Source organism: Tribolium castaneum, chromosome 7 (genome assembly GCF_031307605.1).
Source record: "Tribolium castaneum strain GA2 chromosome 7, icTriCast1.1, whole genome shotgun sequence".
Taxonomy (NCBI): Eukaryota; Metazoa; Arthropoda; class Insecta; order Coleoptera; family Tenebrionidae; genus Tribolium; species Tribolium castaneum.
In genome coordinates, this window is record NC_087400.1 from 4,082,642 (window position 1) to 4,105,437 (window position 22,796).

Genomic DNA, 22,796 nt, shown 5'->3' on the forward strand with positions numbered 1-22,796 from the left:
AAGATAAAGGCGCAGTTTTTTGCTACTCAAGGCTTAAATTGTGTAAAATTGATAAGAATTTTGTTTTTTTCCTTAAATATTCATTCGTTAAGTGGCGCTACTGTAGGAACGCATGACGGTAATGTAGGAATCTGTCCGTTATATTGAGTGAATCACCAAGTGTCATTTAATTATCAAATAAATCGCCCAAAAAAACACCTCCTATCAGTTTGTCGTGCTTTAATCACCACCACAAGACGTAAAAATGGCCTTGAAAGCCCAAGTTGGATTAAGTAAGTCCCTATCAACGTTTTTTTTTGGCAACAATTAGTCAACTCTGACAGTTCTGTGATAATTTACACGGAAAAAACGCTTTTTTCACTGAGACATTCGTAATTTCACCCTAATTTCGTAGAATTACACGTTTTTTGCTTGATTATTTTCCAAATTATCGATTTATTCGACAAAACATGAGTGGGGTGCTTGTGACGTCATTGATGTCAATAGCGGAGGCGGCGTCTAACCTACCCCAACAATTTTTAACGAAAAAAAAACATATTTTTCTGTGTTAAGGCGTTAAATTCATGATTTATTTCCGTTTGCCAACTTGTGACACAGTTTTTGCAAAAAACGGCCCATTTCCATGACAACTAGCCATTACCATGGCAACCAAGGACGTAAGCGCGTTGATGAAATAAATTTGTATCCGCCGTTGGCACGAAAAAATAAAAAATTCTGAATTTTCAGAAATAATGAACGAAGTGGTGAAACTAAAAGAGAAAAAGAAGAACGGTCCAGGACAAACGCATGCAATCGAATGGAGGGTGCTTGTGGTGGATCAGTTGGCTATGAGGATGGTGTCGGCTTGTTGCAAAATGCATGATATTTCAGCTGAGGGGATAACACGTAAGTTTTGTTTTTTTTTTGTTTGAGTAAGTTTTACTAATGTTTTCAAAAGTCGTCGAAGATATTCACAAGAAACGCGAACCGTTGGCGTCAATGGAAGCCGTTTATTTGATAACACCGTCAGAAAAGTCGGTTCATTCACTTATGGCGGATTTTGAGGGACCCCGTCCGATGTACAGGGGGGCTCATGTTTTTTTCACCGAAGGTATATACTATTTTCTCTAGTGCTATATTATGTTAGGAGGGGGCAACATAGTTAATTTTTTCTCCTACAGCGTGTCCCGATACGTTATTTAGCGAATTGGCGCGGCACAGGGTTGCCAAATTTATCAAAACTTTAAAAGAGATAAATGTGGCGTTTATTCCGTTTGAACAACAGGTATACATATATTATTTTTTGCCTATCGTTCTCTCGCTTTGAAGCTTTTTTAACAAGTTGTCTCCGACTAACACAACCTATATGTCATTTCTGTCTTTAAAAAAAAACTTTTTTCTTTGTCAAGTCTGTCCCGAAGAACTGTTCAATGAACTGTGTAAGTCTTGCGCTGCTAAGAAAATTAAAACACTCAAAGAAATCAACATTGCCTTCTTGCCGTATGAGTCACAGGTGTGTTGATTGTTGTTGTTGTGGGTAGATTGCTTTTGTTTCGTATATATATTGTCAAGTGTATGCGATTTTTTTCTTTGTTTGTTTTTTTTTTTTTTTTGGTTAGGGAAACGTGTTAAGTTGCTATTTTAGGTATTTTCATTGGATTCTCCTGACACTTTTCAATGTTTTTACGATCCGAGCTTTGCCGCCGCTCGAAATGCCAATATGGAACGAATGGCTGAACAAATTGCAACGTTGTGTGCAACTCTTGGCGAATATCCATCCGTTAGATATCGCAGGTAAGTTTTTTTTTCGGTAACCAACGCAGGAAACAAATTTTTATTTTTATTTTAACCGATTTTTTTTTATAAATTCTCCCTCAATGTGAATTTCTACGACAAAATTAAAATTTCTTACCTCGATTGGGCTTGAAAATTATTTTTTCTAATATGTATTTTTTAATTTTTTTGGACCGATTCGGTAAACATTATTTTTCAAATATTTACATAAAAATTGGTAACGATTTTTTACAATTGACGCATTTTTTCGCCCGAATTAATTTTTCAAAAAAAAGTAAAAATAACAAAAATTGTAAGCTTCGTTGGTCATGAAAAATTTTTTTAAGTGATTGGGAGCGCAATGTCGAGCTGGCACAGCTCATCCAGCAAAAGTTGGACGCTTACAAAGCCGACGAGCCGACAATGGGCGAAGGCCCTGAAAAAGCCCGATCCCAACTTTTAATCCTCGATCGTGGTTTCGATTGTTTTTCGCCGCTTCTGCACGAATTAACATTTCAAGCGATGGCTTACGACCTGCTTCCGATCGAAAACGACGTCTACAAGTAGGAAAATTTGAAAGAAATTTTGAATTTGGCGCCAAAATTTTAACATATTTTTAGATATGAGGCGTCACAAGGTGTGGTAAAAGAAGTCCTATTGGACGAAAACGACGAATTGTGGGTGGAGCTACGCCACCAACACATCGCAGTCGTCTCGCAAAGCGTCACCAAAAACCTGAAGAAGTTCACCGATTCGAAACGTATGACACAGAGTGATAAACAATCGATGAAAGATTTGTCCCAAATGATTAAAAAAATGCCACAATACCAAAAAGAACTGTCAAAATATGCCACACACTTACATTTGGCCGAAGATTGTATGAAAGCTTACCAAGGCTATGTTGATAAATTATGCAAAGTTGAGCAAGATCTAGCGATGGGAACCGACGCCGAAGGCGAAAAAATCAAAGATCACATGCGAAACATTGTTCCAATCCTACTCGATCCGAAAATTACAAATGAATACGATAAAATGCGCATTATCGCACTATACGCAATGACAAAAAATGGAATCACTGAAGAAAACTTATCCAAGTTGGCCACGCACGCCCAAATCAAGGACAAACAAACTATTGCCAATTTACAACTCTTGGGTGTGAACGTCATCAGTGATGTAAGTATATGATTTTTTTGTGTGCCATCTGTGTAAACAAATTTTTTACAAAAAAAAATTAGTTACACAATTGGCAAAAAAAATAATTGTAGGGTGGTAACCGTAAAAAACCGTACACGGTGCCGCGTAAAGAACGCATAACTGAACAGACGTATCAAATGTCAAGATGGACGCCCATTATCAAGGACATAATGGAGGATTGCATTGAGGATAAACTCGATCATAAGCATTTTCCGTTTTTGGCAGGTCGTGCACAGGCTAGTGCTTATCATGCACCCACCAGGTAAGAAATCAGGAATTATCATACATTTATACTAGTTATTTTTTTGACTTTATTTATATATTTTATGTATGCTCAAGTTTATCACAAACTTACTTATCAAAAATATCATCACGTGATAAGTTATATTTTTTTCAGTGCCCGCTATGGCCATTGGCACAAAGACAAAACCCAGCAAACTGTGAAAAATGTACCACGCCTGCTAGTTTTCATCGTAGGCGGTATGTGTTTCTCTGAAATGAGGTGTGCATATGAAGTGACAAATGCAGTAAAAAATTGGGAGGTTATACTCGGATCCTCACATATTCTCACACCTGAAGGTTTTATGAGCGATTTGGCAACGTTGACTGGCTAGAATTCAAAGAGAGTCACTTTTAACATACCCCCCGATATATGATATATCGCTTATTATGTCATGTGGTGTTTTGAATGTTATTGTGTTTTTTCCGTTTAGATCTAGGGATTTTCGTGCTTGTTAAGTTTGAATGTGTTATCGCACTAAGAGATTTTAACATGTTTTTTCTCTCCATTCTATGCATGATCTCGAACAAATGGGACGATTGATGTTTTAGGTTAGAAATTTAGGATTTGGAAATAAAGGCTGTACTTTAAAAAAAAACAAACGGCTTAAGTCATTTTTCTCGCTTCCAGATTGGATACCAAATAAGCAATACGTTTTTTTCAAATCAGGTTATCGTAGGTTAGAGCATTGTTAATAAAAAATGATATATTAAAAAATTAGTGACAATATTATTGTTTTTCTTTTATTATTCGGAGCCGATTTATTGTAATTACACTAAAAAATCTAATGTCAATTTAAATAAATATAGCAATTTGATGACTTGTGTTTTTTTTTCGTTACCTACTGGGGATACAAATTTTTTTTCGAATTTTTTATTTTTCGGATCGAGTTGACTTCGTGTATCTTGATGCGATTTTTGAGTGTCATTTTCATGCCATAGCTCTGCTTTTTTTTCCACAATTCCAACTAGAAAAACACTGATCAAAAAACAGGAATTATGAAATTTGCCACAACTTTGTCGTTTTTTGGTGACAATTTCAGTGATTTTTCGCTCGTATTAATTTTTGGTTCTTCGTCACAAAGCGATTTCTTTTGTATTTCAAGTGCCATAAAATTTTCGTAAAACCTGCGTTAAAAAATATTGGAAAAAAAAATACAAAATTTTTAGTTTTTTTTTACTCGTCTTGGTCCGAGTCGCTTAAAAATTCCGTTTGGTTAAGTCCTTGCAAGTCCGTGTCTAAATCGGATTCTCTTTTGGGTGATAATTTTTCACAAATTGCTCGACTTGTAACACTTCCGTCTTGTTTGTTTTTTGGATTTTTTCGTGCGTAATACATGGACAAGTAGGATTTTTTTGGTTTGAGTGGATTTGGGACAGGTTTTGCCGATTTGTCCGTTTTTCTATTGATATAACGTGTGATTTTTTCTTTTGCTATATCGCCAGTGTACAGAGGAACAGTTTGAGTCAAATCTACAGGAGGTGGAGCTATTTCTTCGTTGTCTTCTTCGAGGGAGTCGTAGAAAACCTCGTCGATTGACATGACGTTTAATTTTAAGGTTACTGACGTGGATTTGTCAAAAAAATCGACAAAAATTGGAAAAATCAAACCTATTGACTTTTATTGTACTTTTAATACTGTGATTTATTGGCTTACTTTAGAAAAAATTGCGCACTAATTGAGTTTTTGCTAAATAAACACTATTAGAAAAAATAAAAAAAATAATAATAATAAAAAAAATAATAAAATAATTTTGAAATAAATATTTCAAAATTTTAAATCTAGTGAAAAGCTGGCTTAATACGTAGAATGGGCCGCAGAATTCATTGAAACAAACCGTTTTGCTTTACGACTTCTAGTTTTTAAGTTATGATTTTTTTGTTGAATTAAATACAATTTTTCAATTTATTTATTTTCTCAATTACGGCAAAACTATTCAAAAAACTTGAACTATTTAAATTCTAACTCATGTAAAACGATCCGGGGAAGCGACTGGCGTCGAGAAAATCGTCAAATTCCCAACAGTTTTTCAATTACGATTTTTTTCAATTTTATTGGCTATCAGCCAAAAATCGGAAAAACTTTAAAATTGGACGCAAAAACGCCCGAAATGTCGATCACTGACCCACTTTTGCGCATCTTCGTGCTCATACCTTAAAGAATTCGCGTGTCAATGCATTTTTTTGCAAAATTTATTAGTAAAATCATATGTGAAAGTGGAATAAATCACAATCGGGCGCGCCTTCATCTTTTTTTTTTTGGTATATTTCTCCTGTTTCGTCCTGGATCGATTTTCCGGTCACGAAAGCCCGGCGTTTCCCTCAGTCTGGATGTGAATTTGTGGTGGAAAGGGTGTGTGTTTTAGTAGGGGAAAGTGGGAAAGGTTAGGGTGCCAGTAGGCAAAAAAAAAACCAAAAATCCATCGTAATAAACAATAATAATGTGGCAATGCGACACTGCCATCGATCCGTTACTGCTACCATGATGAGGTAAAAATAAAATGAAGGTGAAAAAGTTAATATAAATAACAAATTAATACCCGATAATAAAATTAGAAATTATATTGAGATGATGGTGGATTTTAGAAAGTTCATTGGCTTGTCGTCACTTGTCGTGTTTGTTTTATTTTCACCGAGTGTTAGAAATTGAATAGCACGTACCATTTTATGACGTTTCACTATTCCTACTGTTGAAGAGATGAGGTCTTTTCGGGGATAAATCGCGTTCGCGAGCGAAATCGATTGGAAATTTGCGCTACTTCCAAGTCTCTGCTGCTGATGTCGACGGGACGGAATTTCGGTTTATTGTTGTTTGAGAAAGTTACGAGCTTTGATTATTGAACAGAAGAGTGTATAACACGTTTCGTTTACCTTAGGCTTGATTGTGACCTAGACGAGGGAATAATGAGGCTTCAGAGGTCGCGAAAATCTAACGATACTTTCCAAAAATTTTAGGCAAAAAAATCAAAGACTAGAACCAATTGCCAGAACTGGAAGCAAGTCAAGTAATTATTATAGTCTGTAATGGGGATTTACTTAAAAAAATTGTGTAACCTTAGAGTGCAACATAACTTTTTTCTTGAATTAAAAATGAAAACAAAAAAAATGGCTTCAGGACTGTAAAGTTTACATTAAATTTGAGGTTTTTGAACGTTTTTTGACAAAATTTAGCGAAATATATGAGTTTCCAGCTTAAAAATGAACACTGTTTCGCTAAATTTTATACGAAATTTTGCAAAACTTTTGTGAAAAAGGTAAAAAACTGTGTTTTTCGACCCAGTTTGTTATTTTTCGAATTTCGCAAAATGTTTCTGACCGAAAAAATGCAATGGAATCTTGCAAAAGTTAAAAAATAGTGCAACGATGAACTTAATTTGGAAGTTTTTGTGCAAAAATGATCGAAAAACGGCGCAAATTTGACGATAGTTTGGATATTTTTTGTGATTTTTGACAAAAAATGCACAAATTTGGTGATTTTTAGGAGATTTATGATGAGTTTTTGACTCAAAAACGTAGAAGAAATGATAAAAAACGGTAAAACAATGTCATTTGAAAATTGAGGTTTTTGGACTTAATTTTCAGAATTTTTTGAAAAATGGGAATTTTCGCTTAGAATTTTCCAAAACATTGACTTATTTATCTTAATTTGGTGCTTTTTGATGAAATTTGGACAAAAAATTAACCTAATTTAATTATTTTTCGTTTTGATATTTTCGACTTTTTTTAAACCGATTTTTGCAAAATATTTGCGTTTTCGGCTAAGTATTTATGTATTTTGTGAATTTAATCGCTTTTCTTTAGTTTGTTAATTTTATATAATTAGCAAATGAAATAATAGGAATATAAAAAATCGCCTTGATTTCTCCGAATTTTTTGCGTCTGTAGCAACTGACTGAATGCTGTATTTTCACTAAAACTGAAGAATTGAAAAGGAGAAAATTTCCATTGTTAATAATGCAACACGGAGAGCAAAAACCTACAAAACGGAACTTGCTAATCTAACTCTCCTCTCACTGAAAAAAAATATTTGGAATGTCTAGATCTATTCAAACAAAATTATCGAGTGAAAGTGACTTGTTATGCGTTTAATGCCCTACGATTTTTTAATTACATAATTTCACCCATCAGTCATCCACTTTCATCAAATAAATCAAGAAAATGAACGAAAAATTAACTTATTGATTGCCCCCCTTATTACGCAACGTTTAAATTTACAAATTTCAATATTTAATTAAATAAAATTAAATACGATACAATAATAACGAAAACTGTTACACGACCGAAGAAAGTCGTTGGAGATTTACCGACAAAACGGAACTGTCTCGTGAACCCCCCCCCCCCCTCTTTTCAAGTGCGTGCCACTTCTTTCTAAAAATTTTTTTTCGCATGGGTGTTGGGAAGGTTTTTACAATGAAACTTGCTTTCCATACGACCATTTCTGGCACGCGTTTCGTACCAGTAACATCGGATAACCCGGAGTGTATAGTTTGTTTTTTCTATTACTGACAACATTATACAGACACGGGCTTTCCGGTGGATCTAGTGCCAGTGGGGTTATCAATGGAAAGGCGCGAACTTGTTCAGTTCATTGTCAAGTATTTGAGTGTTTGCTGGTGAGGAGTTTTGTCAATATGGATTTGTTTAGTATAATTTATTAATTTTTTTCGCTTCATAAAAAATATTTTTGTACAAACGTTTGCAAAAGAACATTTTTTAAATAAAAACTATGAATTGAAATGTCATTTTTGACATTTTTGACAATTTTTAAACTATTGAAAGTGCCATCTTTCGGCAAAATTTGACACTTTTCAGTTGCCGTTTATTTATTTTTTAAATAAATTACCAAGTTTGCAAAGAATAATTAATACATAAAAAATACTGGCCCACAATTATTGATATTTCGTATTTTTGACAATTTTTAGACCATTTGACAATTTTTCTAAATATTTGGCACCCTTAATATTTTTTTACAAAATTTTCAAATCGTAATTGTTTTTTTAATACTGCATCACATTTGGTGTTTGTATTCGAATTTTTGACAATTTTTGGGGCACAATTGACAATTTTTTAAAACGTTCTTTCAAATTTTTTGACTGTATTTCACATTTTTCGAAGTCATTTTTTAAGGAATTCTCTTATGTCAAATAATAAATTTTACAAAATTTCATTATTTATTTTACAAAAAAGTGTCAAAATCACTCGCAATTTTTTGTTAATTTATTTTGCAACGTTTTAAACCCGAGACAAGCTAATTTTTTAAGGCATTGACTGACATTTTGAAATTCCGGTACGACCACTTGATGCCAACAAAACGAAGGCTGTTTCAAGTACATCAAGACCTATTTTTTCCCTTCGATCAGTGCCATAAAAGTGAAATTGTCGCAATTCTCGCAACTCATTAGATAAAACTTCCTTAATCAGCAGCTGACGTTTCATTTCTTCGTACCACTTTGTTCCAGAAATTGAAAACAATACGCAAGAAAAATGGTTAACTTAATTAATTCGACCCAAACGACCTTAACGAAAATTTACGATTACTACGAATGGACGTTATCGCTTTCTGGTGAGTACATAGTACCTAAAAAATTCAAAAAACACACACAATTTTATATGTAGATTCACGCACGAAAGGGTGGCCCTTAGTCGATTCCCCTGGTCCGACCCTGCTCTACACCTTGATTTACCTTTTTATAGTATGGATAGGTCCCAAGTTAATGAAAAACCGAAAACCATTTCGTTTAACGTGGCTTTTAATCCCGTATAACTTAACAATGGCTGTTTTAAACGCCTATATTGCCATACAGGTGAGTACCGTTTTGGTACCACTGGAAAAAACCCAAAAATTTTTTACAGCTTCTCACAGCTTCGACCAGACTCAGATATAGTTACATTTGCGAACCGTGCCGTCAGCGGTACCACCCTGACGAGCTCCAGATCGCAAACGCTGTGTGGTGGTACTACTTTTCCAAACTACTGGAATTTTGCGACACGTTTTTCTTTATTTTGCGCAAGAAAGACCGACAATTGACCTTCCTGCATGTCTACCACCACTCGACCATGTTCTCCCTTTGGTGGATTGGAATCAAATGGGTTCCGAGTGGTTCAAGTACGACTGTCTTTGATTCGGTACCACTTTGCTATTTTTTATTTTTTTGCAGCATTTCTTCCAGCAATGGTCAATTCAGCCATTCATGTCCTGATGTATGCTTATTATGGCCTTGCGGCTTTAGGACCTCACATTGCGAGGTACTTGTGGTGGAAGAAATATTTGACTATTCTTCAAATGGTGAGTGCGAAAAGTGGGTCGGTACCCACTTGTACTTTCGATTTGGGTTTGTTGACATACTAAATTAAATGACAAGATGCGGCAATTTGTAAGACCTCAATTTCTTTTGTTGGCAGTACCGGTGAGTGCTAGAACGGAAATTGACCGATTTTTGCACTCGTATCAGTTTGTAAAGGTGGTACCGTTGTATTTCGCACCAAAAAGTGTTTTAGTGGTACTACTTTACACCTTCTGGTACCACTTGGCGAAAATTAGCGCTGAGTGCGATTATTGGATAATTATCTCGTTTCACTTTCACCCTAATTGGTTATTTGCAAATTTGGCGGTACCACGCTTAAAGCAGTACGTAAAACAAGTACGACTAATTTTCTTCTGTTCTTTTGCCTATTTCAGGGCAAAATTTGACGATAATCGAGTCAAAACCGTGCAAATAATTTGAAAAAAAATATTTAGTCAAAATCAACAAAAACATGATAAAAAATTACAATAACCAAAAAAAATAAAAAAATTATGCCTTTCTGACGTAAAATTGACTGAGAATTCCAAATCTGCCATTAATTTAGTTCTACGATTCGTGATTTTGAAGATATGGTCGTTTTTATTTTTTTTTGGAAATTTTTAATTTTTTTTTTTTTTTCAGATCCAGTTCACCTGTGCCTTGATTTTGGGTATAAACGGCATTCGAACGGGTTGTGACTTCCCGCTGTGGATGCACTACACCCTCATCATCTACATGTTGTCCTTTATCGTCCTTTTCGGCAATTTCTACGTGAAAGCTTACATGGAAAAGGGCAGTCAGGTGTTTTTCGGCATGGACATGGGCTGTGGTCAAGGCAACACCTACCAGCGCATTACCAATCACCACCAAAACGGGAAAAAGATCGACTAGACATTTTTTCGACAAATTTTTACAAATCGCGATCTTCCTGTTCAATCAAAAAAAAAGCAAACAAACAAAAAAGTGATCTTTTTGATTGTAGATATAGTGCGAAATTTTTATTGTTATTAATTTTATTCGTAGATTAGTGTGGCGAGTCAATTATTTAGTTAGAGAGTATGATAAACACTGCCATTTCGCACATTTTTTCGCTCAGGGTCTGGTTTTTTGGACCGAATCAAAACACTCAAATCAGTATTACGACACTGATGATAAACCCCCTTGTTTATGTACTATCTCAAATGAGACGATATGTTGGTTGTTAAAAATAAAATAGAGAAAAGTGAAAAATAAGCGTTTTTCTAATCCTTTCCCATTGATTTCTTCGATGATTTATGAAGCGACGAAACGTCAATTCGTAAACAAAAGAATTAAAGAGTCGTTAATGAAAACTTTTCACTGAAAGCCCAGATCAAGACTAATTAGTCTGCGAATAAGTTTTCACGAAAAAAACATTTAAAACTCCTAAATTAGCATTAACAGCTAATAACAAATCGAAATTATCAAAATAAACCTTCTTTTGACTTGTTATCATAATTTATTTATGGTAGGTAAGTCAGAAAAAATTTTGATCAAGCTGTATTTTTCAAATTATTTGCACAGTTTTGGCTTGAATGCCACAAAATTGTGCCCAAAAATACATAATTAGCTACTGAAAAGGACTACTTGCCGTTTTCGATCAATTTCGGTTTTTTACCGATTTTTTTTATTTTTTTGTGAATTGGAAAAATTAAAAATGACCATATTTTGCCTAATATCTCCAAAACTACGAATCGTAGAACAGAATTGAAGACAGATTTAGAATCCTCAGACAATTTTACGTCAGATAGGCGTACTTTTGACATAAATTATTGTTTATTATAATTTTTAGAATTTTTTTATTGGTGGGTAGGTAAATCAAAATTTTAATTGAGCTGTTTTATTCAAATTTCTTGCTGAATTTTGACTCAATTGCCACTAAATTGTGCTCAGAAATAGAAAATCAACTAGTATAAAGGGTTATAAGGCGTTTTAGGTCAATTTATTGATAATTTCTATAATTTGAGGTTTCGAAAAAACTTGACGTTTATCTCAACAAGACTCAAATAAGTTAAAAATAACACCAATTTTAGCACAATTGAGTGAATTTCCGGTCTGTTTCTAATACTTTTTGTGAAATAATTACTTTTCTAGTTGAAAAATGTACCCAGAAAAGGTAAAACAAAAATAATTTTAGATTGAAATTGAAAAAATTTCGGTCTTTTTTAGCAAAATCTCGGGAAAAAATTAATAATAAAATTTTGGTCTGTCATACCTAACTCGGTATTTTTTCGTTTTTTCTTCAAGCAAAATCTCGCGAAAAAACTAAGTTTAACAATACTTTTGACCAAAATTTGCTCTGCAGAATAAATTTCTTGTCCAAAAACTAGCAAAATAGAGCAAAATGTGCAAAATTTCGATCTTATTTCGTGATTTTTCATCTAGTAAGAGTAACACCATTTTCAACAATAACGATATTTTGTGTTTGTTTTTTATGTAATTTTAAGGCAATTTTGCACCAAAGTAAATATTTTATATGTTTTCAAACAAAAAACTGACAAAAGTATGTCAAAAAATGTCAAAATTCGCTTTCGTTGTACTTCAAAAGGTCCAAATCTCTTGTATCGATTCTCAACGTTTTAGTTCGAGTGTTTTGGTGGCGTCGTTGTCGCAGAGACGCCCGTCGTCGGCCCTCAAACCGGCGCTAGATCGACAGTAGACCTGTTGTCGTCTTTGTATAAACACCCGATAGACATATGGCCTAAGAAATACGACGCTGGCGTACAAAAACAGCTCAGATTTTCACTTAGAAAAAACAAGGTATGTATCCCCGAACTGTCATTTTCTCAACAAATACTTAAATCAAAAGAAAAAATGCAAAATTTGAATGAGATGTGATCGATAATCGTGTTGTTATTAGTGCGTTAAAAATGCACTATTGCATGCAAAAGCTCCCACGGGTGAGTTATCAATAATCATTACGTGTAAGGGCTGAAATAATCTATTTCCGGGTTTAAAAAAACGATTTCAAAATTAAGATTTTTATGTTTATTTTGTCTAGTTATAAAAACATAAACATTGTTTTAAAATTTCGTTCAATTCGGATTATAATTGTTTGAGATAGCAATGGTGCTAAGTGAGGGGCTAAGGTTAGCACCCAAACTAACCTATTTTTGGCTATAACTTTGAAACGATAGTTCGGACTTAAATCCTGTTGGCAGATTCGTGTAATTTGGGCCAAAATACGTTATAGATGTTGTTTTGTTTTACGAAATTGTGTAATTTTCGGAAATTTTGATTTTTTTTTTTGGAAAATAATTAGCACCTAAACTAATCTATTTTTCGTAATAACGTCGAAACGGTAACTCGAAATTAAATTCTATTGCCCAATTCGTGTAATTTCGGACGAAATGCATTTTGATTTTCGAAATTGTGTTATTTTTGAAAAATAATTTAGCTCCGATTTGAATAAAATTTTCAACACATGTTCCACTCCCTGACAATGGACCAAATTTGCAATTTGAGGGCTGAATATTCCATAAACGTTTCTTTCCCACTTCATATGCGACCAACAATCCGTAACTTCCACGTTCTATAGACTCTGAAACCGACTTTTACGGAATTTCATTCTCTGCATTTGACATTTTTATTATAATCCGCTTCTTGCCCCGATTTGAGCTAAAACAATGCGGAAACGCTTCATATTTCACTCAAAAAGGCAAAATACGACAACGATCGCATGTTCAGGGGAGGAAAAAACTAATATTTCACCCTCGATTAAACGACAAACCATTATTTATTTCGATTTTATGCGGCCGCTGATAACTAAAGGGCGCCAAAATTTAAATAACACTTTAATCAAGTCCTAGAAGCAATTTTGTTTCAAACTGACTTAATTACTCTCGAGACACTCACAAAGAAAAGTTGCAGAGTAAATATAGTTTTTCTCGCCGCTTTTCCACACAATAAACTTCCGGTTTACGTATTCAAACGTGTGAAATATGGTTTGCGGCTGAGCTACGCCTCGGTAATAAAAAAACACGCAAATTTTAATCTCAACCTTGACTTGCAAACCTTTCAATGGCAGAATCGATTCTTCTAAACCCTCTCTTTCATTCAATTCGGTCGCTTCTTCGATTCAATTATGAAGAGGAAAAGCTATTTTCCAATTTTGCTCCGGTTTGATTAATTTGTGTTGTGTTGAAAGATGAAAAAGGTCGACGAACTTGCAGATCTAACCGGAAAACGGGCGCAAAGCGAGTTTCAAGGTCATCCAAAAAAATTTAAACACCAAACTATGAGAATAAAAATAATGTTTCCAAAGGATTTTGGCCCAAATTTCACGAATTTGCCAACAGAATTTAATTTCGAGATGCCGTTCCGAAGTTATGGCCAAAAATTCATTAATTTGAGTGCTAAGTATTAAAAAAAAATCCGAAAATAACGCAATTTCGAAAAACAAAGCAACGTCTCACAAGTATTTTGGCCCAAATTGCACGAATTTTCCACCAGAATTTAATTAGGAGTCACCGTTTTGAAGTTATGGCCAAAAACAGGTTAGTTCGGGTGCTAATTATTTTCCAAAAAAAAATCAAAATTGCCAAAAATGACACAATTTCGAAAAGCAAAAAACGTGTCTAATGTATTTTGACACAGATTAATCGAATTTACCAATAGAATTTAATTCCGAGCCACCGTTTCGAAGTTATGGCCAAAAATAGGTTAGTCCGGGTGCTAATTATTTTCAAAAAAAAAATTCAAAATAGTCAAAAATGGCACAATTTTGAAAAACAAAAAACGTTTCTAATGTATTTTGACACACATTAATCGAATTTACCAATAGAATTTAATTCCGAGCCACCGTTTCGAAGTTATGACCAAAAATAGGTTAGTCCGGGTGCTAATTATTTTCCAAAAAAAAATCAAAATTGCCAAAAATGACACAATTTCGAAAAACAAAAAACGTGTCTAATGTATTTTGACACAAATTAATCGAATTTACCAATGGAATTTAATTCCGAGCCACCGTTTCGAAGTTATGGCCAAAAATAGGTTAGTCCGGGTGCTAATTATTTAAAAAAAAAATCAAAATTGCCAAAAATGGCACAATTTCGAAAAACAAAAAACGTTTCTAATGTATTTTGACACAAATTAATCGAATTTACTAATAGAATTTAATTCCAAGCCACCGTTTCGAAGTTATGGCCAAAAATAGGTTAGTCCGGGTGCTAATTATTTTCAAAAAAAAAAAAATCAAAATTGTCAAAAATGGCACAATTTCGAAAAACAAAAAACGTTTCTAATGTATTTTGACACAAATTAATCGAATTTAACAATACAATTTAATTCCAAGCCACCGTTCCGAAGTTATGGTCAAAAATATGGTCAGTTTGGGTGCTAACTTTAGCACTATCGCTATCTTTGACAATTATAACCCGAATTGAACGAAATTTTCAGACAATGTTTATGTCACTTCAATTAGACGAAATCACAATTTTGATCCCTAAACTCGGAAATAGAAAATAAAAAAGTCTCCAGAAAATTAAAAAAACAACTCAATTTTCCCCACTTAAAAAAAATCGACAAATGTTTTTACAACTCTGAGACATTTAGACACGAACGTTTTATAGATGCGCATCTGAGCATTCCAACTATCGATTTTCCTAAATGTCACTGAAAAAATTAGGTATTTATCGCGGAAATTCCATTTGTCTGAAAGTCATTTAGAGATTTATATTTATAGATAAAGGTGAAGGTATGATTTTTTTTGCAGTGTTGCCAACATGACCTCTGAAGACAATGGAAATGTGGGTCTTTTGAAGCCAACTTCGAGCAGTAACGAAGATTTGAGCGAATATACGGACGCAGATGAGAGTATTTCAGCGCCTACCGAGTTTTTAGCAGAGGTAGGTACCCACGTTAACGATGCGAGATAAATCCGATTAGCAACCAGGAAGTAATCAAAGTGACGGGAAATTGGAGAGGAAAAAATTTTCGGAACTTTAATGGATTGTCGTACGAGAAATGAGCGAGTTTGGAAAATGCATTAGTGGGGTTCGTAATTGGGCGTAAAAGCTGGATGTTGGAAGATTTTTCGGTCTGTCGCCGATTAAGCGAATTAAGATTTCAAACGAAATTTGATTATTTTAATAATTCATTGACCATTTAGGACAAAACTGTGATAATGACTATAATCTGTGTAACTTTTTTTAAATTTTTTTTTTCAATTACGGCAAAACTATTCGAAAAAGTGGAGCTATTGTGATGCAAACTTATGTAAAACGATCCGGGGAAGCGACTGGCGTCGAGAAAATCGCCAAATTTTCAATAGTTTTTTAGTTATGAAGCTTTTTTCATTTTACCAATTTTTCCATTTGTTCAGAATTTCGTTCAAAAATGAATAAATCGTTCTAGTACTTTAACGCTTTGCATCCCTTTGTTCGCCCCAAAAACTCCGCTTTAATTAAGCGTACGTTGCGATTAGGCGCCGAATATTCAACCCCTGAAATTTAATTAAACCTGCAGGTTGTAGCTCTTCCCAATTTACTTAACATCAACAAACTGAAATTGTCTCATTATACGCAATAATCGACGTGTAATGTAATAATAATTATCGTTATTTTTTCCAGTTTCTATCGGCCGTAATGTTGAAAGATTACGTAACGGCATTAAAATACTGCAAACTGAGTAAGTTCATTTTTTCTTATTTTTCTTGTACATAAAATACTGTCTTGCAGTCCTGCAATACGAACCCAACAATGCGACAGCGAAAGAATTCTACCCTCTGATCCTGGAAAAGCTCCAACAAAGTGAGTAAACACTTCTTACTAACTTATCAAATTTCGCTAATAATAATAAAATTGTCCTCTAAAAAGCTTTCACAACTTCCAAGACAGAGGAGGAAAATAGCAGTAGCGAAGGCGATGAAGCAGATGAACAAAGTGAAGAAAATTCGTCGAGTAGTTCAGATTCGGAAAGCAGTAGTGAAGAGAGTGAAGAACAAGAAGATGAAGAAGAAGATGATGAAGTTAAACAATCGAAAGGTTCATCGGATGGTGATGCCACAACTGGAAGTTATTCGAGTCTTGAAGACGACGAAGCCGAAACGGATCAGTTGGCAGCACTGGCTGCCAAGTATCAGATCGATAATGTTAATCTCGGCAATGGCAATAAGATATGTGAGTATTTAAAAAAAATCTAACGTAACCACAGCTTAATATAAGTATAAATACCGTTCAAACAACATGAAAATATATAAAAAAGACCGAAAACACTAAAGGACGTAAGCGCAAGAGAGTAACAATTATTTTCTTGAATTAAAAAATATTTGGAGCCAAATGACTTGACTATTTCATTCCTAACAAGAACTGAAAAAGGGCTGAAACGCTTTGAAAAGGTAAAAATAGTATATTAAAGTGTAAGTGGATATTGAGATTTTTCGAGCACGACGGCGTAGCCGGAGTGCTCGAAATAGAACAAATATATAGTAGTATACCTTTCGTTGTCATGGAATTGATTGTCATTATAATAAAAAATCATTAAAAAGTTGTCATTTATCTTCACGTTTTTTTGGATTATTGATGTTGCCATGGAAACTTAAAAAAACGCGCGTTTTTGAAAATTGGATGAATACACGCTGTGGTGTGCTTTAAATAAGCAAAATTGTTTAAAAACAAAAAAAAAGTTTTTCGACTTAATTTGATATTTTTTGATTTTGAATTTCGCGAAATGGGTGAGTTTCTGACCAAAAAATGCAATAGAACTTTGAAAAAGTTAAAAAAAAATGGTGCAATGGTGAACTTAATTTAAAATTAAATTCTTTTGCTTACCTGCACACCGGTGTATTGCTGGTTGCCCACATTAATAAGTTTGTTGCAGATGAGTCAAACACCCTTATTGTACCCCCTGGCAACAACCCTCTGCCCTTTGGAACGAGTTCCGACTCAGAATCGCCCACTGAACCCGTCAGTCAACAAACCGTTCAAATGCTACGTGCCAGAGTTGTGCCAAACAAATAAAAACCAACTCATCTCTAATTTCATGTACTCATCTCTAATCCTAATATTTTAGGGACAATACCGACGAGTATTATTCAAAAAAATTTAAAAAAAAATCGTAGATTCTTTAGCAAAAAAAAAATGTCTCAATGTTTCTTAGCAGAGTTGGCGACGAGAAAGGAATGTCAGTGATATATTTTTGTATTTTTTGTATGTAGTTAGAGCCTGATATAACTGACCAAGTAATTAAACAAAAAAGATAGTTAAAAGAGTGATGTTTTTCCGAGATATTGATTACACCCGACATATCTCTATCCTTGTTCTAGAGCCTTAAACGACATATATTCGTCCTTTTTTAATTCGATCAATGTGTAAAAAAATTACGTTTGATTCTAACTTGGAATGGTGAGGCCTTGTACACTCTCTGTCATAAATAATAGTTTAAATAAAGCATATCATTAGTACAGACTGTGTTTCATTGGACCCGACCGCAGACTGAACAAACAGACAAGGTGAGTCAAAAAATCCACCAATAATAATCCATACACTATTTATTTATTTATACAAATAGAGTTAACGAAGAACTAAAAACTACATTATCTACAGTAAAAAAACGAAATTACAGTTTCCTGTAGTAGTTGCAAATTGAATCGGTTCGTCGGAATGCTATTTTTGTCATATAGTATATTGTACTGGTATTTGCACTATTGCGTCAAGAAAAACAAAAAGAAATTCGTGATATGTTGTCTTAAACACTAAATTAATCTAGTCATTTTTTACACACGAGAAAAATCCAGTGAGCGAAGCACCACGGACATAAAAATAGGTAGGAGGTAGTTGGGAAGAAACAGGTTGGCAAGAAAAAAATCCCTAAATAATTCAGTCTTTGGGGGCAAATCGGGTAATTTGAGTATTTTTTTTCTCGTTTTGTTAACAATTTCAAAAATATTATTATTTAACCAGATCTACTGGATTTTTTTTCCAACAAATACAAATTCTGTACATTGTCTCTACTAACATCTAAGACACACAATTATTAAAAATATATATCGGTTATTTTGCGCGTTACAAAAAACTAATTGCACGAATTCGTCCGAATTAACCGATTTCAGATATGTACCAAAAAAAAAAAAAACTGGAGGATCAAGAGGAGGAAAACCCTATCGACGACGTCCATTTTGTTTTCTAACTTCAAAACGTCATTTAAGTGTCCCGAACACCACACAAATTAATAACAAAAAACCAGTCTTGTGTTTATAAAAATCGTTACGTCTCTATTGGCACATTGGTATGATGACGAAAACAAACAAACAAAAATAAAACAACTGTCACTTTGTTGTTGTTGCAAAAAATGTAGAAAAACAAAAGACGATGAAATACTTCTCCTGGTAGGCAAGTGTGGTAACTAAGACACGGCACAGGCTGCTCGACGCCCAGGTACTGTATTTTATAGCAATGCAGGTACTGATTTTTTTTCATTGCTGATGATGGCTGAAAGAAGGCAGAAACGTCGGAAAAAATTCATCGGAAATTGGGAGATGAGGATCAACGGAGTTGCTATTGAAAATGGACGGAAAAAATGGAATTGTGGAAAGTGCCAACGAAGTAACCGAATTTCAACTGTCATAAAAAATTGCGTTGCGTTGGTACCAAAAATAAAAAATCGGAATTAAGAATGTCGCAACAAAAATCAATACATTAGCATAGATTTAAATTATTGTTCCAATGAGTTGTTCCATTAAAAAAATAAGGTTGTATTGTAGCTAATTTCGGAAACACCCTGTATACTTGAAAATAACTTTAGGTCATTCAGGGCGTTAGTATCCTTCGGCTTTTGTAAAAAAATATTTATTTTTCAATTATTAACGGGCCAATAATAGACCATACACACTGTATGGTCCTCCGAGCCGGATTTATATGGAGAACAGACCTGTATATTTGTGACTGTCGACTCTAAATTTCGATATTTTTGAGGCAATTCAATTATTTTACATCAAAATAAAAAAATGGCGCAATATAATAAGTTATGTCCAATTTTAAAATAAAAATTTGTTTCGCGAATTGGCACAAGAATCATCATCAGGAGACGAAACAAGGAATTTTCATCAGGAAACCAATAAAGAGACACAAAATAATTAAATTTGTGTCCCTCGTTGGCCAAAAAAATAAATAAAAAAAATTCAAGACTCACCTTCCTACATGCTATTCTCCTTCAACGGTGACAACAAATTTTCATTTTCGATCCTCATACCGTACCCGCCATGCCCGTACCTCTTCTGTAACATCACTCTTTCCATTACACAACTTGCACTCAATCTAGCTTCAGCATCATGATCCCAACACTCTTCTATCGTATCGCACATTGCTGCCAATCCCTAAAACAAAACCAAAAATACTCTAAACACAAGTTTTTGGCTCGTTTTTTCGAAAACTAAGACGCGTAAAAATAGAAATTTTCACTCAAAATCATGAAGACAGACGAGTCATTGGTTCAAAAATGAACTAAAACGTAAAATTTGATCAAATTCGACGAGATTTAGTATAAGTATTTGAAAATAAGTTTAAAAACATTAAAAAATTTCAGGGTTTTTTGGTTTATTTTTGAGAAAATTTTAATATAAAACGTGTTTATTTTATTGTAATCGCAGATATGGACAAATGAGTAGCCAAAAATAAAACTAGAACCTTCACTTAAAATTTTTAATGCGCGAACAAACGTAGCGCACGAGTGCCTCAAACTATAACTCACTGAGTGCTGCCTCCAATGCTCCTGTATCACTGGTCGTACTTTTCTCTGCACAACCGATTCTTGCATATCTTCAAGTGTTGGATGTTGACCAACTTCTTCTTCAAAAGGTAGACGATAATCACCAATTGGACCATCTTGAGCCGTACAACGCGAAACCAATTCCCACAAAACCAACCCACATGCATACATGTCAATACGTTGAAAAGCATCTGGATTAAAATCAATCGCACCTTCCAGAACTTCCGGTGCCATATAACGACGTGTACCAACTTGACCATGTGTATCACCACACGATTTACCAAATTCAAAAACAAGAGCAAGACCAAAATCGGCAATACATGCCGTCATGTTGCTCTTAAGGAGGACGTTTTTACTTTTGAAATCGCGATGTGCGATAGCGGGTTTTACAGGATCTGAGGGGGATTTACCCGGGATGGCTTCGTGGAGGTGCATTAGACCTGAAGCAAAAAAATTTTTTTTAATTATTTTATTTTTTAATTCGAAAACGGCCCGACCGATTTTCTTAATTTTTCATTGACATATTGTACACAACCAACTCACGCTACTGTACAATTTTCATAAGTTTTAAAAGACAAGTTTCGCCAAAAAAAAATATAGGTTTTTTTCCGACTTTATTTTTTAATTAAATAACCACACGACCAACATCCTTGATTTTTCCCTGACATGTTATATACAACCAACTCGTGCTACTGTACAATTTTCATAAGTTTTGACCCACAAGTTTCGCCAAAAAAAATGTAGGTTTTTTTTCAAACTCACCTCTCGCCATCGTCTCGGCCACCGAACACAACTCATTCCAAGTCAACGTATGCGCCTTCAAGTAATCACACAACGAACCTTTCTCATGATATGCCGTAATCAACCAAAACTCAGCTTTTAAATTATCACCACGTTTTTCAACTCCAATAAATTGCAAAATATTCGGATGAGACATATGCGGCAATTTGAAAATTTCCTGTTCAGTTAACCATGATTGTTTATCTTGTATTGGGAAAATTTTAACTGCAACTTCCTCCGACTTGAACTGAGCCTTCCAGACAGCCCCAAAGCGCCCCCTTGCCTTAATTTCAATCAATTGAATCGGACGTGTGTCCAAAAAGGGTGAAGGAGGCGGCAAGGGATTGGGCTCAGAAGTTGGCAACTAAAAATTAACACAATCATATTTTAATAAAAAAAAAAACAGAAAAATTGTATAGTAACTTACGCCCCACTTTAGTTGGCAATAAAAAATTTACGTTAATTTAAATTGTAAAAAATTTGGTTGGTACTGACCTCATTGAAGTAAAACTTGCGCTTGCGCCAACAATACCACAGAATGGGGGCCGACAAGACCAAAAACCCCATAAAGACAGCTGGGGCTATATAATAGATAAAATGTGGGTTATAAACGACCGGAATGGGGGCTAAAACGCACAAATTACACCTGCAAAACCCTAAACCTTAACTCACTGCTCGAAGGGGGGGCTTCAGTGGGAGGAGCAGGCTCCCAGGTGAAATTCTGATTGCACATGTTCCCCTCACAACAACAGAACATGTGCTTCGGTTTTTGGCTTTTGGGGCTGCGCTCCACGCACTCCGACTTGTCGTAGCACTGCTCACTATTGAGAAAACAGCCCTGGAAGAAGACTTAGCCCCGTGTGCCCCATTGTTGTCGACTTACCTTGAGCGCAATACTGACGGTTCCATTGTCGTTCCACGACCACAAAACGAAACAATGGTTACGTTTACCCGCCTCGGGCTTCTCGCACTCTTGAATCTCGCTACAATTAGCCCCCTTGCTGTCTGTGCACAAAGTTTGGTTGAGAAATTCGCATTTTGTTGTCACGGGAAGTGTAACTCCGGCACCGCTTAAATCGCAATCTGCAAAACGTGGGGGTTACTTTTGGGGGGCGAAGCCCTACTTGCAACTAACCCAGGACGATTAAAACGAACAAAATGAGCGAAATTACGTTGTTTATGGCCATTTCTTAAAAGCATCGCTTGACATTTGGCTCAGGCGATACCAACCTGGCGGGTCAAAGGCACCAGAATTATGCGAACAAAGGGGGATTACACACTTAAACGGGCCTTTTGGCACGTTTTGTGCCCAGTTGTGGGGTTGGTAAAAAATTACCAAGTTATACTTTATGTTTTATTACGTGGTAAAGTTAACAACACACGTTAACATACCCTTTATAAACGTTTAAACACCCTTTTTCATGAAAAGGTTGACACGAGAAGTGCATTTTTCAATAAATCTCACTGAAATTTATGTCGTTGACTCAAGGTAGATTTGTCTGTCCTTAAACATATTCAATAATAATTAATAGCGCTCTAGAAGAGCAGGAAAGCACACAAAAAACATTAAAGTTAAAATTTAACACTTCAGAAAAGAGCATAATACACCCTAACCCTACTTTCTGAACTTTTGTCCGTATCTGGCAATAGCACATAATAAAGGTAGAGATTTCGACCCTAAATATCCTATCATAACGCTCTGAAAGGGCAGAGATGGAGACAAAATTCATAAAAGTGTAAATTTTGTCATTTTCGGGTGACAACATAACCCTACTTTTGGAACCT

General features: G+C 34.7%; 4 protein-coding genes across 6 annotated transcripts; 3 read left to right on the forward strand and 1 right to left on the reverse strand.

The window, feature by feature from the left end:
* The first annotated feature begins 109 nt into the window (after positions 1-109).
* Positions 110-4,043, forward strand: Rop (Ras opposite). Of its 2 annotated transcripts, none has more exons than XM_008200507.3 (9): positions 110-272; positions 727-885; positions 938-1,090; positions 1,161-1,264; positions 1,625-1,773; positions 2,100-2,315; positions 2,373-2,925; positions 3,018-3,208; positions 3,344-4,043. In XM_008200507.3, the coding sequence occupies exons 1-9, from the start codon at positions 245-247 to the stop codon at positions 3,558-3,560; spliced, it is 1,770 nt and encodes a 589-aa protein (XP_008198729.1). In that variant the 5' UTR covers positions 110-244; the 3' UTR covers positions 3,561-4,043. The 2 variants fall into 2 exon arrangements, with proteins under 2 accessions (XP_008198729.1, NP_001164155.1); NM_001170684.1 differs by lacking the exon at positions 1,161-1,264 and adding an exon at positions 1,389-1,492 and having other exon boundaries at positions 155-272; positions 3,344-4,030.
* A 1,485-nt stretch (positions 4,044-5,528) lies between these two features.
* On the forward strand, positions 5,529-10,742 carry LOC654965 (very long chain fatty acid elongase 4). 2 transcript variants are annotated; one of them, XM_015984381.2, is made up of 6 exons: positions 5,529-5,715; positions 8,685-8,788; positions 8,842-9,029; positions 9,079-9,331; positions 9,384-9,511; positions 10,152-10,742. In XM_015984381.2, exons 2-6 carry the CDS (start codon positions 8,710-8,712, stop codon positions 10,398-10,400), a joined length of 897 nt encoding a protein of 298 aa, XP_015839867.1. In that variant the 5' UTR covers positions 5,529-5,715; positions 8,685-8,709; the 3' UTR covers positions 10,401-10,742. The 2 variants fall into 2 exon arrangements, with proteins under 2 accessions (XP_015839867.1, XP_966527.1); XM_961434.4 differs by lacking the exon at positions 5,529-5,715 and adding an exon at positions 7,603-7,838.
* A 1,289-nt stretch (positions 10,743-12,031) lies between these two features.
* LOC103314439 (uncharacterized protein) lies at positions 12,032-17,928 on the forward strand. The gene is made up of 6 exons (XM_008200521.3): positions 12,032-12,287; positions 15,241-15,373; positions 16,097-16,154; positions 16,205-16,276; positions 16,343-16,645; positions 17,346-17,928. Exons 2-6 carry the CDS (start codon positions 15,251-15,253, stop codon positions 17,483-17,485), a joined length of 696 nt encoding a protein of 231 aa, XP_008198743.1. The 5' UTR covers positions 12,032-12,287; positions 15,241-15,250; the 3' UTR covers positions 17,486-17,928.
* Positions 17,929-17,997: 69 nt separating this feature from the next.
* On the reverse strand, positions 17,998-22,349 carry put (punt). The gene is made up of 8 exons (XM_008200520.3): positions 22,147-22,349; positions 21,895-22,094; positions 21,684-21,849; positions 21,507-21,637; positions 20,994-21,375; positions 20,214-20,671; positions 19,656-19,839; positions 17,998-18,955 (listed from the first exon to the last, which is right to left on the reverse strand). The coding sequence occupies exons 1-7, from the start codon at positions 22,196-22,198 to the stop codon at positions 19,660-19,662; spliced, it is 1,569 nt and encodes a 522-aa protein (XP_008198742.1). The 5' UTR covers positions 22,199-22,349; the 3' UTR covers positions 17,998-18,955; positions 19,656-19,659.
* Between the last annotated feature and the right edge of the window lie 447 nt (positions 22,350-22,796).

Bases quoted from the DNA above. Each gene is read 5' to 3' on its own strand.
- LOC654965 (XM_015984381.2), top strand. From the start codon at position 8,710: ATGGTTAACTTAATTAATTCGACCCAAACGACCTTAACGAAAATTTAC. The intron at 9,030-9,078 runs GTGAGTACCGTT...AATTTTTTACAG, and splicing joins ACGCCTATATTGCCATACAG to CTTCTCACAGCTTCGACCAG. The intron at 9,332-9,383 runs GTACGACTGTCT...ATTTTTTTGCAG, and splicing joins ATGGGTTCCGAGTGGTTCAA to CATTTCTTCCAGCAATGGTC.
- LOC103314439 (XM_008200521.3), top strand. From the start codon at position 15,251: ATGACCTCTGAAGACAATGGAAATGTGGGTCTTTTGAAGCCAACTTCG. The intron at 16,155-16,204 runs GTAAGTTCATTT...ACTGTCTTGCAG, and splicing joins ATTAAAATACTGCAAACTGA to TCCTGCAATACGAACCCAAC. The intron at 16,277-16,342 runs GTGAGTAAACAC...TCCTCTAAAAAG, and splicing joins CCTGGAAAAGCTCCAACAAA to CTTTCACAACTTCCAAGACA.
- put (XM_008200520.3), bottom strand. From the start codon at position 22,198: ATGGCCATAAACAACGTAATTTCGCTCATTTTGTTCGTTTTAATCGTC. The intron at 21,638-21,683 runs GTGAGTTAAGGT...TGTGCGTTTTAG, and splicing joins TGAAGCCCCCCCTTCGAGCA to CCCCCATTCCGGTCGTTTAT. The intron at 21,376-21,506 runs GTCAGTACCAAC...GTTAATTTTTAG, and splicing joins GCAAGTTTTACTTCAATGAG to TTGCCAACTTCTGAGCCCAA.
- Rop (XM_008200507.3), top strand. From the start codon at position 245: ATGGCCTTGAAAGCCCAAGTTGGATTAA. The intron at 1,091-1,160 runs GTATATACTATT...TTTCTCCTACAG, and splicing joins TCATGTTTTTTTCACCGAAG to CGTGTCCCGATACGTTATTT. The intron at 1,265-1,624 runs GTATACATATAT...TTGCTATTTTAG, and splicing joins TTATTCCGTTTGAACAACAG to GTATTTTCATTGGATTCTCC.